Source organism: Mastacembelus armatus, chromosome 16 (genome assembly GCF_900324485.2).
Source record: "Mastacembelus armatus chromosome 16, fMasArm1.2, whole genome shotgun sequence".
Lineage (NCBI taxonomy): Eukaryota > Metazoa > Chordata > Actinopteri > Synbranchiformes > Mastacembelidae > Mastacembelus > Mastacembelus armatus.
Window position 1 is genome coordinate 500,514 of NC_046648.1, and position 16,112 is coordinate 516,625.

General features: G+C 44.4%; 1 protein-coding gene across 5 annotated transcripts in view; it reads left to right on the forward strand.

The window, feature by feature from the left end:
- The window catches only part of creb5b (cAMP responsive element binding protein 5b), a 35,474-nt gene that overhangs the window by 7,294 nt on the left and 12,068 nt on the right, over window positions 1-16,112 (forward strand). For all 5 annotated transcript variants that reach the window (XR_003294826.1, XM_026293036.1, XM_026293038.1 and 2 more), the window contains 3 exons: window positions 1,277-1,434; window positions 10,781-10,907; window positions 12,060-12,170. Coding sequence is in view for 4 of the 5 variants with exons in the window: in XM_026293036.1 (XP_026148821.1) it covers window positions 1,277-1,434; window positions 10,781-10,907; window positions 12,060-12,170 (396 nt within the window). In the remaining variant the exon portion in view is untranslated. The remainder of the gene's footprint in view (window positions 1-1,276; window positions 1,435-10,780; window positions 10,908-12,059; window positions 12,171-16,112) is intronic.

Here is a 16,112-nt window from a genome sequence, read left to right on the forward strand (position 1 = left end):
CTGATATACATACGTTTAATAGATTTCACCCAAAAACACCCAAACCACATATGCATGTAAATCACTTGCTTGCAGCGCTAACAACCACAGCTTGTGTGTTTCTGACATGTTTCCTTCTCTTCATGCAAAGGCTAGTCATGTGCTGCACATACAGACGCCGTGCTCCCTGAGCCCCATCAGTCTTGTTGATGGTAACAGACAGCAGGTAGAGATTTGTCACCCACAACAAGTGAGGAGAAAAGAGATCAGGTTCTCCACCTGTAACTTCAAACAGCTCTCCAGCCATCTCTCAGGGAGGGAGTCCTATTTCATCCTGGACATAAAGACAGACCCCTGAGACAACTTTTGTGGTAGCAATAAAAGCCCTGGCCAGACATTCTTGCCTGTGGAAAGGGTTGCAGACCTTTGACATTTGACAACAGACGTGATCATATATGCATTATTGTTCTGCCCTGAAGCATGTGTACTAGTCAAATCACCACAAGACATACTGCTTATCTAATGTCTGGGAAGATGTGCAGTGCACGCTGAGGCTAAGCTGTCGTCTGGGCGGTTTGGCTCTGGAGCTCGTCTATGCTCTGGTCAGCCACGTCTCGCCTTCCAAGCCTGTGTGGTTTATGATAGGAGACTCTGCTAAGTCAGCAGGAGGCGAGTCAGTGCAAGACTCTTTGGGAATGCAAAGCACAAAAGGCAGGGATGAAGAACGAAAGCAGTGAAATATAAAACAGCCGCCGGTCAATATAAATAAAAAATATTCGCAGTCACATACAGGCGATATGAGTATATGAGACAGTGGGAGATGTAGATGTGTGTCTAAGATTTTGAGAATATCTGTGTTCTCCTTTGTATATTTGATTACCAGTGGCTGTTTCACGTTTAGCTCAGTGCAAATTATTTTAACTTGCTGTTTGTTTTATGCCAAAGTACCGTATGTGAATTTGTCCTGGAGATATGGTATTACTTACAGTTCAGGGTTATTTTATAACGAGCTATATTTGCCATTACATATAACACAGCTAGGAAAAACAAACTGTCCTGCTGAGTAAATAACAATAAGAAACCTGTTCTTCATTACACTCTGATTTTCTCCATGTCAACTCAGGAAAAGCCTGTAGGTGATAGTTTACATAGTTCCTCATTATCAATTCAAGCTGGGTGTATGGCGCCCAAGGCCAAACAGTTGTAATGCATGAACTTCCTTGCAAATATAGTTCTCTCTTGACAGGTTCCTAACCTTGTGTACCTGTGTGCCTTTCACCTTTCTTCCTTTCTGCAGAACATCTCACTGCACGGTCAGACAGGCCAAGGCCAGCACCAGCAGTCGCACTCACGGATGGGAAACCACGATACCAGCATAGTGATCCAGCAGGCCCTGCCCTCTCCTCAGTCCAGCTCCGTCATCACTCAGGCTCCATCCACAAATCGACAGATAGGGTGAGTAGGCAACACAGTCAGAAAATCTAGCAAAAACAATGGCGAGATCAAATTAAGTAACAGTCATAAGTAATGTAGGTTTTACTGGACTTGGAGCAGGAAGAGAGGAAATAAAATCTCATTAGTTATGTAGGTTCCATGCCGTTATCATGGAGTAGAGGCAGAGTAAAGAACTGCTGACGCACTGACAGGTCGCTGACGGGTGCAGTGATGAGAGGATACGCTCCCATCACCCGTGTTCTAGCGACAGCCTTAGGCTCAGCCCGGTCCCTTTGTGTCCCGATTGTCATCCCGCTGTTGTCTCCGAGGTAATGACAGTGTTTGGTTACATTTGGAGGAGTGTGTGTATGTTTTGCTGTTCGTTCGGTATTGTCCGACAGCAGAGCATGCTAAAGAGGCTCCCAGAGGACAAGGTGAGGTCATTGTTGAAGACTCAGCCATGACACTGCTTTTACAAGAGTTTAGCATTTCATTCTCTGAAATAGTTCATTTCACTGTAGGGCCACAAGCACAGACATCAGAAAGTGTGGATGCCACCAGTATATTAACAGCAAAGCGTATGGCGTGCTGTTTTGTTATATACCTGCAGTGTTTAGTGGTCAAGCTATAGTTCAACAAACTTTTTATTTTCAGTCACTGTCATAATCAGCCGATGGTCCTTTCCTGCTCACCGTATGTAGCTACTGACGCTGTGTGAGGCATCAGGGCCAGTTCCTGGAGGGTTATGTCTGTCTTTGTCTGTTTTTAGTAGCACAATCAGTGTCATCATCACAAACATCCCCTGCGTAACACATTTTGTATTCCATAACCCCACGCACCAACCCACGCCAGGGTTTTCTTACTACAAACCAGGCCTAGCTAGATTTACAGCTTGGGGAGCTAGTGAATATTGGATGGGAGGCCCATCACTAAGCCTGACTGACACCCTATCAGGCTCTTTGTGGAGGACAGAGGTGGAATTTCATCCCTTTAGAAGAGCAGCAATCACTGCCAGTAACAGAGACACTGCTTGATTCACCTGAGTTTACCTGTCATTAAAAACCCCTCACCTTGATAAAGCTTAGACTCACAACGTTACTTCTCATCACATCCTTTAGTGTTTGCACACACACAAAAACACATCACCTAAAACCACAGTTGGTATGCTACCTGTTAGCAGTCTGTTAGCAGTCTCAGCTGCACACACAGTCTGTATCACCCCACAAACAGCAGGTCCTCTATGTGCAGAAAGTGCAGAGACATGCTTTGTTTACCAGAATGGTGCAGTCCTACCACATGAATAGAATGAGTAGATTCACACGGGAGAAAACTGATCTGGAAATGTTAACATCAGCAGGGAAATGGGTTGAGGAAACCCCTCCACTGAGAAGCAGTGCTTCCACAGGAAGCCATTCGGGCAAACCAAAGTCTGTGTGAACGTGGTCTCTCTGCAGGAGCTTCCTACACACTGAGCACACTTCACAGGCTAGCTGCACTTTGTTCAGTGAGAGAGCCGACCGAACATCAGCTCAGTGGTTCACTACGATTATCCTGTTACAATTAACCTGTTGTGATATTAAGCCACCTCAGCTGAAGTCTCCTTCCATCTGCCTTTGTGAAAAACTGTTGAAACTGAGCGGTAATTATTGGCACAGCATACATTCTTTTTTGTACAAATGTTTACAGTCAGAACAACAATAGGAAACAGGTATCACTGTCAGGAGTGATGAGGTTTGTGTATGAGATGACTGCAGACCTAACAAGACTTTAGTCTCGACACACTTTATGGAGTTTTGTGGAGAACAAACCTCTGAATGATTTAAAATCATCAAACAAAATCATTTCAACCTCACATCCATCTGTTTCATCGGTTTGTTCCCCCGTTGTGTTGAACACACAGTGTGAGCATCCAATGAATTAGGATAACAAGTCATTTTCATTGCTCCACAATGTTTACTAAAGAGCTTTGAGGCTTGGAATCAATTAGGATTGGCTTTCCTCAAGTCCATTTACTTTAGCATTGAGCTGGGCCTGCAGCTGTGAAACCTGAGGACCTCTCGCTCTCTTTCTGTTTCTCTCTCTCTTTCGGCTCTGAGTCCTTAACCAAGATGTTTGAGGAGCTGCACTGACACAAACCAGCGTTAAAACCAGGCACAAGAAACAGCCAGCAGATCCTAATGTCCTGGCTATCATTATCATACAAAAGGAAGCTGTGTCCAACACATGAATGCTCTCTGCGTTTTAGTTAGAAACATCTGGCAGTGAGTCGTGTCAGAGTTAAATATGTTAGACTTTACCAGTTAACCATGCGAGATACAACATTCTGTGGAAACCTCAAACTTTAGATTTGTATCGGGGTAAGTGGGTGTGGGTACAAATCAATATTATTGAAGATTCTTCTGTTCTGGCTCAGTAGAGGAATTCAGTGCAGTTGTTTCCATCACATGCTGTAGCACAGTCTGTCTGAATGTGCAGTGAGGTGTAATTATAATAAAGATGCAGTAAAATATCTGATCATCAATTTTTTTTTTTATGACATGGTATTTAAGTTCACTGTGCATGAATGCCAGAGCACCTTCTCTAACACCTGAACTGAGTGAGTTCCTTGCACTGGTTGCTTATGTCAGGTGGTTTTGGTTTATAATTTTTTTTCAGGTTTATATATATATATATAATATATATCTATATATTGTGTAAGTATGACAGAAACGTGTTTTTTCTATTCCATCATGCTCATCTAAGGTTTGGCGTTGGTGCTGTCTTCTTTTCTTTTGTGGAAGGTTTATCTCTCGACTTAAATATGTCTTGTTAGTGATCTCCCACCCTTGGCACACTGTGTGAAACCTAAATGTCGGCTGTCACATTACTGTGCAACACCCTGAAGGAAGTCAATTTGTGGTTTTGTTTCCCATGCTGCTTTAAATGCACAATATTTTTCACACCTTGGACCAAGCGATTAGTTGTGGTCCTTGTTTTTGCCTGTTAAGGGAAGTATCACAAATAGTTGTTGGCCTGCAAGACATCAGAACATGGTTTCATATAGAACTCAAGTATAGTGTGACATATTTCCTATAAACTACTGGTCTTGTCTCAAGAAAATTTGGTGATAGGCTACAGGTTGCTGAATAAAAGATCTTGTGAGATATTAAAACCTGACAAACCAAGAATTGGTTTGACAAAGCTAATCTATTACTTATTTATTTGCTTTATTGTTTTATGCATTTTCTAAAATAACTAAATGAAAATGAATTGAAATAAATAATTGAATTGTGCGTGCTCTATAGCTATATCCTGATCCAGTAGCTCTCAGCTGTTTACATACAGAACATTCCGGTCCAGTACAGTTAATTTACCATTGTATTGCACATGTTGAGATTTTAGGATGCATTGCATGTCACATTTCTATAGATTGACACCTTTACACAGTCATGTGACAAAACAAGGGCACTGATTTCCATACCCATTCATTCTGCCAGCGCCAGAGCAGAGAAAGCCTCCACACCTCTGCAAACAATTATCAGTTTCCATGGACAGATTTTGACCTCATGAGCAATTTAAAGAAAACTTCCTTCACTATTGTTTATGATTAAATTGCATTGAGAAAGTGGTGATAAGGAGGGAGGTCCATCCTGAGTGCAGGACCACAGAATGGCCACAGAATGACCGAGGGGCCGAGGGGCCCTGTCCTACTGCTCTTCTCCACAAGTTAATAAAGCCAAAAAAGGCTGTGTGTAAAGTGGGAAATGTTCTAGTAGCAGGTAGAGAAAACGTAAGAGTAAATAAACTACAGAAAACAAAGGTATACAATGTGATCAATCACAAAAGAGGAATGAGAGAAAAGGAAAGGGAGAATGCTGTATGTACATCTGACCTGAATTAAGATGAGCTCATTGTGTACTGCAGTGGATTTAATAGTGCGTTTGTAGAGGAACGCCCAGACTCTGTTCCCTCTCATTCCAGTGGGCCTGTGTCATCCCTGCCCCAGGGCCACCACACATGCAGGTTCCTGCACAAGCAACTCACACCACAGGGACAAGCCTCACAGCTTTGGGGAGTGCAGGGATCACAGTGTAGGGAAGTGTGGAAAAGGGGGATCAGAGGTGGATGGAGCAGAGGAAGAGAGGGATAGGAGAGGAAATGAAGGATCAGGAGGGTGGAAGAGAAAGCGAGAGAGGGAACACATGCATCAGTTGTGAAAGGTTTTCTATCAGAATCGTGGCTACAGTTGGGTGGGGAAGAGGATAAAAACATGTCTGCACAAGAAAAGCAAAAGATAGATCATGTTTGGATGGAAGCTTGGACAAAATGGGATCAGAGGAATGAAGGTGTGGGGAAAAATGAATTGGGATTATGAAAGGAAACGCGAGGATGGAAAACCTGGATGAGTGAGAGCGAGATGAGATTGATGATGGAAGACAGGAAGGACTCATGTAAAGGATTAGAGGAAGAGAAGTTGATTAAGAGAAAATATGTTAAATATGTTAGTCAGCTATTAGTAGATCAGGAGGGACAAGGATGAAGTATCATTGAAAGTGAAAGGGCCTGTATATGCCAGAAGTTACAGCACTAGTCAGGTGGTGCTGACAGATGCCAACTTAGTTTGTAATGACACAGTCATGGATGAGAAGTCTTTCTGATTCACTGGTGTTGGGAATGTTCTGCCATGCTTTTTACTTTTCTTGAAAGTGAAGGCCTATCTTCATTATCCTCAGACAGTTGCATCCAATGAATTCAAATAATATGTTTGGTGAATTCATACACTCGAGCTAATTTGCTCTGGAGTCATTCACCACCATTCCTCAACTGTAATTCTGGCATAACTTAACTCAGCTTGGGGCTTCCTAATGTGAGGACGACCCTATCCCAGATCCATCCCAGTGCAGCACCCTTCCAGCATCCATCCCTCCTCTAGTCCGCTAATAAAAGTCAGCCTGTGTCGTAACCCATTAGGGCTGATTTATTTGATCAGATTCATATTATTTCCTCCATCCAAACCCCATGGCACTCTCCTCCCACCAGTGATTAAAGGCAGTAAATCAGGGGCAGGTCCTGTGTAGTGTTTACTCAGAGAGCCAGGCAGCTGCAAGCTGTTTGAGGCCCTTGTTTCTCCCTCTGTTTACCTCGGTTCCCGTGGCGACTGCACCACCGTCTCCCGAACGTCTCGAACTTGGCCCCGGGGTGTTTTGGTTACGTTCGAAAGTTTTTAGCTGCTGTGTCTACCCAGAACTCACAGTGACTTCACCAGGACTAGAAGTGAGCGAAGAGACGTTGGACAAGTCAAGGAGGGGAAGAGAAAGAAAAATGAGAGGCGAGGAGGGAGGGACGAAGTCTGGGGGTAGGCAGGCACAGGGTGGGGGGAGGGCGAAAAGCCAAGAGCATTACATCATTGCTGGAGCAGAGTCAGAAAGGGAAGGATATGAGTCAGTGGACTGACTGCACCTCTCTCTCCCTCTCTTGCTCCTCTTGGATCCAATCCAAGGCCCTTGGCTTCAAGTCCCCGGTACTTGAATTGGAGTTGGGACTGTGGGGATAGGGACAGTAACGATTACTCTGCGTGTGTGCAGGCTCCAGGATTTGCAGGTTGGGGCGAGCGAGTTCGGAGAGGCTTGAGTTGAGGTGCGGGCACCCCGACGGGTCCAGAAGAGAGTTCCTGAGGATTAACGGGAGAAAAATAGCAGGGTAACTTACTGAACTAGACTATAGAAGCAGCAAAAGCAACTCAGGGAGGGAAGAAGGTCTAAGTGATGTCATGGTGGAGTGAAGGTGGGTGGGGGGCTGCTGCAGTGGTGGTTTTCAGGCGGGGATTGTGGAGGCGAGCTGGGCGGCTAAGAGCAAGGCACTCAGTAATGTGAGAGTGCAGGGCCGGGACTGCAGAGTGTCTACCTGCTGTCCCCCGGGGCCCACAGCCCAGGCTATTATCAATCCCCTCAGTGGAGCCACAGCCTGTCATTATTCACTCTCATGCACACACACACACGTTCACACACAGCTTCATGAACATTCACACGCTGGCACATGCACCTATCAAACACATGAATCCACTAATCGAACGCACAGTTGGGTGCATAATGTTTTTAAAGACAAACAGACCCAACCACAAAAAGCACAGTAGGAACATGTGTTGTAAAATATCAGTTACGCTTTAAGTGATGCTCCCAAGCTGTTATTGAAATGATGCATTGATGCATGTAAGGCTGCAACGTTATTGATGAATCTAAATATTTATTGGAGAAGGCCAAGTAGTTACTGTGGTACATTCAGGTATCCCTAAGGTGCTTTGAAATGAAAATGTTCTTCAGACACTATTTAGGCAAAGCAAAGAACAGAGCTTCATTGAGTCTCTCAGTCTGTATTGGGGCAAAAAAAAGAAAACAAGAAAAGACTAAATGTTTCATGTATGGACTGTCTGACAGTAGTCCTACCACTACGTCCCCAAAACTAGTACGACGTCTTCAGCTCGACTTGTTTTATCTGACCAACAGTTCAAAACCCAAAGGTTAATCTGCAGAAGTGCTGCTACTTGTCAGGGTTGCTTTTCGCCCCTGCATGGAGAAGCAGTCTGTGTTTTAGTGGTGACGGACGGTGCTCGTCCTCTCTGCTCTGCTGCGGGTGAGTGTTTGCTAACTGACAGGCACAGAGGTGCAACCTCTACAGGCTTCAGAGGAGCCTTCGAGACCCTGACGTACCTGTGCTGTGTACCGACTTCCTGCAAGCTGTCACAGCTAGCCCTGTGCTGGACAACTAAAGTTTGACCCTGAGTAAGGAAAGACATGATGATTTTTATTTACAGCTGCTAGTTGTTGAGCTGCAGTCTGATTTAACTTTACCATCAGCTCTTCAGAGCGTCAAACTGAAACGGTTATTGCTGATGTTTTTTTAGGGACCTGGCACACATGCTCCTTTATTTTGGTAACAGAGGACTTTTTATATTTGGTGTCAATGACTTCAGCATTTGTCTCATCCTCTGTGGCTTCAATATGTATTAAAGTAGCATCATTAACTTACATACTGCATGATTTTGTGAATATGCGTATATAATATAACATCACGTAATATATGTCAGGGTGACATGGAGCAGTGGTTAGCACTGTCACCTCACAGCAAGTAGGTTCTGGGTTCGAACCGCATGTTTCATCACCTACTCTGGCTTCCATCCACAGTCCTGAGATGTGCATTAGGTTATTTGACTCTAAACTGCATGTGAGTGTGAAAGCTCTGTGGTGGACTGTCCAGGGTGTACCCAGAGTCCTGCCCAGTGTCAGCTGGATTGGCTCCAGGCAGCAGGAATAAGAGCTATAAATAACAGATGTATGGATGGTGTGTATCAGTGTGCCTGACATTAAAATGTATTGGACTCTTTACAAACAAATACACTGTTCCGTTTAGAACCATATAAAGTGTATATTTTACAGTCATAGTTTTCACTTAATGCATTTCTTGGTTTGGGGCAAAATATCTGTTTTATAAAATGTAATTCTGCATAAACGGCACAAAAACTTATAATCGTATTGGACAAAATTCTAGCAAAACAGCGTTTTACTACAAAATCAACAGCTTGTCACTGCCACTGCCTCGCGAATGGTATTTCATCTTTTGAATGCTGGCAGAGTTTAGATGCAGAGAGAACCTGTGTTGATGTAGTGCGTAGCTACGCTGCATACCTCGTTGTATTTTCATGACTTCTCCCATGTGGAAATGTTTGGATTCGCAGTGTTGCTCAGATGTCATACGTGCTGGTAAATGAGTGTGATTGTGATAAATTAAGATGTTAGACAGGAATGACATGCAGTCAGGATGGTAATGATCCTGTGTGTGTGTGTAGCAATCCAAAATGTCTGGAGCGTAAATGCACATATTTAGGTCTGGAAAAATATGGGTATTTATTCAGGTGGGGGAGCGGTCTGCCCTTCCATTTGCCCATCACTCCCCCACTACCTTCTATTACCGTAATCCAGGCTATGATGTGGTCAATTGATTACATTTACCCATTGGACACAACTGACCCAAGTGTGTCTTGTTTGTGCTAATTTCTTAATGCTCAGGAAAATTGAGCTTTATTGACTGGTGAGCAGCAGCGGTTGTCCTGACCCTGATCCTGATACCGATAACTGGAGAGTTATTGATCCTCCTGACCCAGGTTATTAAAGAATTAAGCAGTGAACTTCGGCTGCTGTGTTGTGGTAGGCTGCTGTATACGTGTTAGTGTAGCAGCGGCCTGGAGCTGGTGGCAGTTGTAGAAACGATGTCATCTCATGCAGATGGAGTGGTCTTGGTGTCTGGATGGCTGCAGCCCCTGAGCCACCGACTGAGTCGATAGTTTAAGCTCATCTTGAGCCTCATGTGATTTATGGATGTGGCTCTGAGTCTGGCTGAGTCTGTTGGTCCGCACGTGCTTTGTGCTCATCAAGGCAGATTTTCCCCACAGTTTCAAAATGTGATCCTCATCATGCACATCTTATGTGGTTGTTATGACATACATCATTCGTCATCTCCATCATCATTATTTATCCGTTTTATTACATGAACTCTGCTTGTTTAAAGTCCATCCAAAGCTCCCAGGATGTCTCAGCTTTCAAGTGTAGCATGACCATGTGGCCACACACCTGCAGAAACTTAAAAGGGAAACATTTACTGTGAAAGTATGAAATTGCTTATTTCCAGGCCTGTGTTTCTGTGTAGCAATCTCATGTTGTGGACCTGTAAAAGAATACACTAATTAGATTTTCATGTTTAGACGTTTGGACACATTTTTGTCCTTCAGGAACTAAGTGTCTGTAGCGACGTCTGTGACCGAGTTGGTCCTTTATTTTATATGGATAATCAATAGCTCTTTGGCAACTTCAGCTTTTAAACTTGCTGGTTTAAAGGTGACTTAAGCCATTAGGGCCTATACGTCTACCTATTATCTCTGTCTCGGTCCTAATGCATAATAGTTTGTTTCTGTTTGATTGTTAAAGCTCTTCGTAAGTCTTTGTTTAGCCTGGTTAACACGTTACTCTAACAATGCCCCAATTAGCTTTTAAAAGCAGTTTTTAAACGTCAAGTTAATGGTTTGTAACACGCTGTAATTTAGTTGTAAGCAAATATAATGAGTGTAATATAAGGAGTGCATCACATAATAAATAAATAAATAAATGGCTCCACAATCAGTCTAATAAATGTCGTTCTGTTTATTATAATGTATAATGTGTTAACAGTTAATATAATATAATATATAAACATTGTTAGGCATGATATTATCAGACATACCTTCTACGTGTGAAGGTTAAAATTGGCACCATGGCAGTTGGTTTGAGGTTATTATGTGACAAACAAAGACTCAATCTTGGATCGACTTCTGTGTGTGTGTGTGTGTGTGTCCTCTCAGGCCTGTCCCCGGCTCTTTGTCCTCACTGCTGCACCTACGAAACAGACAGAGACAGCCTCTGCCAGCCTCCATGCCTGGAACTCTGCCAGACCCAACCATGCCCGGCTCCTCTGCTGTGCTGATGCCCGTGAGTATGACAAGGGCGCACAGAGCACATTTACTTATGGGTGCACGCTCACATGCAGAAGCAAACTCACCGCGAGGGATGATAGTGCACATTCAGACTGCACAAACATTCTGCAGGTTTGAAGTTTTGGATGTTTTCAATAGTTTAAGCAAATCGTCTTCTGCATTAAAGAATGATTCTCCCTCTGGATTTAGAATATAGACGAGGTTTAGTGGAGCCACACTGGGAAGCAGGGAATGATAACACCCCAATGAAAGCTCCACGTATCAGGATTCTAATGATACAACATATGTTTTCATTGTAATACAAGACAGCCTGTGTTTATGGTATGGAAAAAGCCCTCCCATGTTTATTAAATTAGGAGCTAAGCAATGTTGGGGAAGATTGGCGGTTCAGGAAAGGGGTGCAGGTTTGGGTGATATTTTTACACAAAACACACTTAGTGCAATTAAGGCTGTGTGTCAGATTCTAGACCTGAGTCTCTATGGACGAGAGGGGGTGGGGGGGTCAGGCAAAGGGGGGTGCAGAGGGGCTGTTCCTCATGGTTACCACTACACCAGCCAGAGTTCAACAGCTGGGAGGCCACAGCAGCTCACACACACACGTGTGCATACAGACACACACACAAGGTTTCTTCTTTCCTGGTACTTGGTGAACACCACTCGCCCCGTCACCCTGCACAAGTGACACTTTCATCCCTGTCAGCTTAGCCAGCTGATTCCCTCACATTCAGGCCGCTGCTGTGGCACATGACCAGTGTCAGACAGTAACCAGACTGGTTACCGACTGGTGCATTTATGTTGGTAAACCACCTCCGCGCTTGTCGTTCATCTAATTAACACACGCTACATGTGATGTGTTGGTCCTACACAGTGACACTCACCGCTCTATTATCAGAAACACACACACACCCCTGCTGCACTGGCTTCCTGTGTTAAGTCCCCCTGTGCTAGCTTCCTGTTTTGGGTCAGCTCCAGTTATCATTACACAAAGCTGTGCACAGGGCAGCCTGTCATGTGAAATCAGGCTCTCTCAGCCCATCGCTACGTAATCTCAACTTAGCTAAACAAGCGGTTTTATATCCATTTATTTTGTGATGTAGGAAGAATGCATACACTTGTATGACTCTTCTCGTGGTGTTGTGATACTCAGATGGAAAGACAAATGTCCATGAGCTCCAACATGATGGGTATGCAAGGTCCCACCCACAGCAGCTCCTGCTCTTCCAGCCACATTCCCTCCATGCACTCAGAAGCCAAACTGGTGAGTATACGAATGTATTCACATGGATATACACATATACAAGTGCACATACACACACAAGCTCAAAGTGTTGCAATTCTCTTTTCCACTGGTCTGTGCCAGAAAAGCTGTGCTCTTAGGCCTGTGCGGATTTCATCATTTGGTGTGTAATCAAAGCTGTGTCTGAACCTGCCAGTGCAGCGCTGGAGACTCGGGCTGGAATAAAGAGTCCTTTATGTGGTCGTGGCTGGGCTGTCCACCGACTGCCTGATGTATATCTTAATGTACAGAACATGTTCTGTAGGTCCTGCAACTTGTTAGCACTGGTTTAACACAGCAGGGAAAAAATCAAATGACCTCATCCTTCACAAAGCAGTGGGTTAGAGCAGCGAGAAGGCATCGCTACGAGAACAGAGAAGCAGAAAGACATGGTTTTTAAGAGTTAGGAGGAGTAGAGAATGGCAGAAAGGAGGAAACGAAAAGAAAGAGCCATTCCTAGTCCATTTCTGCATGCTAGTCCTCCAGAGCCTGACAGAATAGCTCTGATTAATGTCAAATGACTAACCAGCTACACTCCAGGTGATATGACCTGATTATTGCTGTAACAACATGACCACCAGCCAACCCTCGTTTTCTGAAAATGGAAAAGCCTCCATCGAACTAAGTCATGCCATGGCTTGGATATCAAAAAATCACAAACCATAAAGAAAAGCAGTGGCTGCTCTTTGTAAGTTCACTGGAGAGAAACATCTTGTGGACGGAGGGGGGGGGGGGGTACCAGAGGTCATTAGAAGAGTTATTGCCCTGATAGAGGAGAGAGGGAGCATTCCCAGGGCATTTAATTCTCCCTCTTCCTCCTGCTCTCTCAAGATTGATCGTCTTTGTAGTCTTTTGAATCTCTTCAACTGTTCCTATGGCAACATGCTGGGGTAACACAATATTAGTGTATTAGGCTTATCTCTCCTCTGGCTGTCATCCAGACACATCTTGCTCTTTTTTTCTCATCCTATCTCTGAAACTGGATTGTAAACACTCTGTTAGGCTTCCCAGTAAATGGCCACAGGACCCTGGACCATGCAACTTTCTGGTTAGTTGGCCATTCAGACATGAAGCACAGCAACCAAATGTGGATCAATTGAGATTCTGGTCCCTGATGTCTGATTGAAACTGATGGAATTCCATGATTGTGCACAGAAAGTGAGAGGCTAATTGTGTTATCGGGGTGCGATCTCCAGTGTGGCTTTCGTAAGAATAGACAGGGGCTCTAATGTCTGTAATATCCGCACCCGAGCCAGGTCGATAAATACGGACTCGCTATCGGATAACTGGGCCATGATCAGGCCCATGTGTCCCCTGCGACGTTCCCAATCCGGCTCTAATCACATTACCCCAACCATGTTGACTTTCCGCCAATGGGAAATCTCCGCACTGTAACCCCACACCCCCGAGGCACGGACCTGGATGCACTCTTTCTGCTCAACATTTACATTGTGAGAGCAGGGAAGGAGATTGAGTGGGACTTTGATCGACATGGAGGAAGTGGATAGACAGGCAGAGCGAGCAGGCAGTTGAAAAGTGAGAGACTGTATCGATATTCTACAGCAGCAAACCATGAGTGCGTGAGAGAAGTTGGAAGAATTTTTGCAAGTGACACACAACGACTTTTGCTCAGCGTCGTGTCCTGTGCCCCCTCCACGTGTGCATCCATGTACGTCTGTATGTGTGTGTGCTTGGGATTGTTTGATATTTTCTGGTAACTGGAGGCCTCAGCAGCAGGATTAACCCTCCCCTGTCAGAGAAAGCATAGCCAGAGCCTTGGCTAATGAAGGCTAATTGATTTTGTGGTGGACCAGAGCAACATGGAGGCCTGTCTCTGGTGTAAATAGTTAATGAGCCGAAGGACTGCTGTGGCCCCTTGGGGACTCATATCTTGCTCTAAGCTCTCTGTGTGTGCTCCCTGGGCCAAAGACTGCCTCTGCATCAGTGCCCATCTATGTTTTCCTTTATCTCTGACTAAGTGCCATTATTTAAGTGGTACACAAAAACTCTGTGGTGCAGTAACTGACTTGTGTGTTTTCCCTTAATGCTTTTACTTTGCTGTGTGGACGTGTTGCTGCGATCGCAGTGTTTTATTAGTTTTGTTTCTGTGTTGTTGTTTTTTTTATCTTCTTCTTCCACTCTGGAAGATCTGGGTGCTTCTGGTGCCGGGTGTGGTTGTGTTCTGCTCTGTTGTGGTCTTGGGAATTGAATGGTGCATGTTGTGCGCTGAAGGTTGTGGGATAGTTGACCCTCGCAGCATGGAGGAAACGCTGCAGAGAGGAGGCCAAGTTCCACAGCGCCGTGGCCAAAGCATTACGTCACCGCTCGGAGCCAGTTCTCCACAGGGCCTCGCGAACAGTCTCAAACACACACATGCACACACGCAAACGCCGCCTGCTCCAGGTTTGTGTCATCCTCCTCACATATTTAGACAGCCACAAACACGTGTGCTCATGCAGACAGTCCCATACTTAAAAACAAGTCACAAATAAGGTCTTCGCACGCGCACCGAATATTAAAAAAACACACAAAGCATGCAAATGTGCACTGTAAACACCTTCCCTAAAAACCTGTCTCAAACCTTGTTTCTTCTGTTTGTGTGATGAAAGATATTCTTATCTGTAATAAGGGAAGCCCAAGCAGGCTCTTATCAAGCTGGTTGTAAATCACATCTGTCAGTGCCAGCTATGGGACATGACTCAGCTCATGTCAGTAGGAGCCTTTTTTAAAGCTGTGCACTCGGCATTGTTTCTGTGTCCCTTTTAAATGAGCTCCATGCTTTGCACACATCCTGCTTGCCTGCTAATTTCAGACAGAGGGGCCTTGAAACAGTTTGGTCCTGGAGTATGAAAATGTGTTATTTATTATCTCCAAATTATCTATTGTTTACATTGTTACTAAGGACAATAATTTTGTCACTAAGCATCAGGCTAGGTGCTGAGTATTTTATGAGGTAAACAATACTATATGTTCCTTCATTGCAGCTCTCTTGGCTGTGGAGCTGGCACTAAATGGGTGGATGACATAATTCCTGGCATGCTCTAAATGTACTCCTTTTTACTTGAGGAGGGAAAAAAGTTTGCGTCTCTTAAAGAAACATCTCGCAGGACACAGGAGGACCAATAATCAAAGTGTTTCTAGCACACTAATGCAGCTTTCTGCATTTCATTTACACGACCCTTACTGTTCTAAGGTTTCAGTGCAGTTACAGAGTTGTAACAGGCATTAGGTTAATTGGTCACGTTCTGCCTGTTGCCTGCAGATTCTCTATATAAATGCTAAGAAAAGACTAATTTTGAAGCAACCACAGATGTGTCCGTTTTCTACTCTACTACATGGTGACTGATTAAGCCATTATCTCAGTATGAAGTCATTTGTTAGCAGTTAGGCCGTTAGTGTAGCCTACATGGTGACCCTGTTACGTGTTCCATTCATTTTCCTCCACCGTGATAGGGGAGCACCTCTGGCTAAACCTCTTGTTATGAAGACACACAATAGGAGCCTAACTCCAGGTTTTGTAAGCAACATCTGTATGAATGGCGGCATTGTCAGGGTATGATGTCACTGAAGAGGGACGGTGAGCACAGCTGAATGTGCACACTGCTTCACTGGCCTCTAGAATAAGTGTACTGTATATGCTTGTGTGCATCGCTGTGTGTGCAAACGGTTAACTGTCATTGCACTGGAACCCTCTCTGGTAGTCTCTGTCCTCTGAGTCGAAACACATCTGTGGGCTAAATGTGCTAAAACAAACCATAATGTCTGTTATGTACATGTCTGTGGTTAGCTGAGTAAACATGTGGATGTCGAGCAGTCAGACAGGGACACGGGACAAAAGATGTGTATTTCTGACATGCTGAGATACAGTGTGCACACAGAAAAGGTTGACTGTTAAAATATTGGATGCAAAAAAAGGTTTGCAGA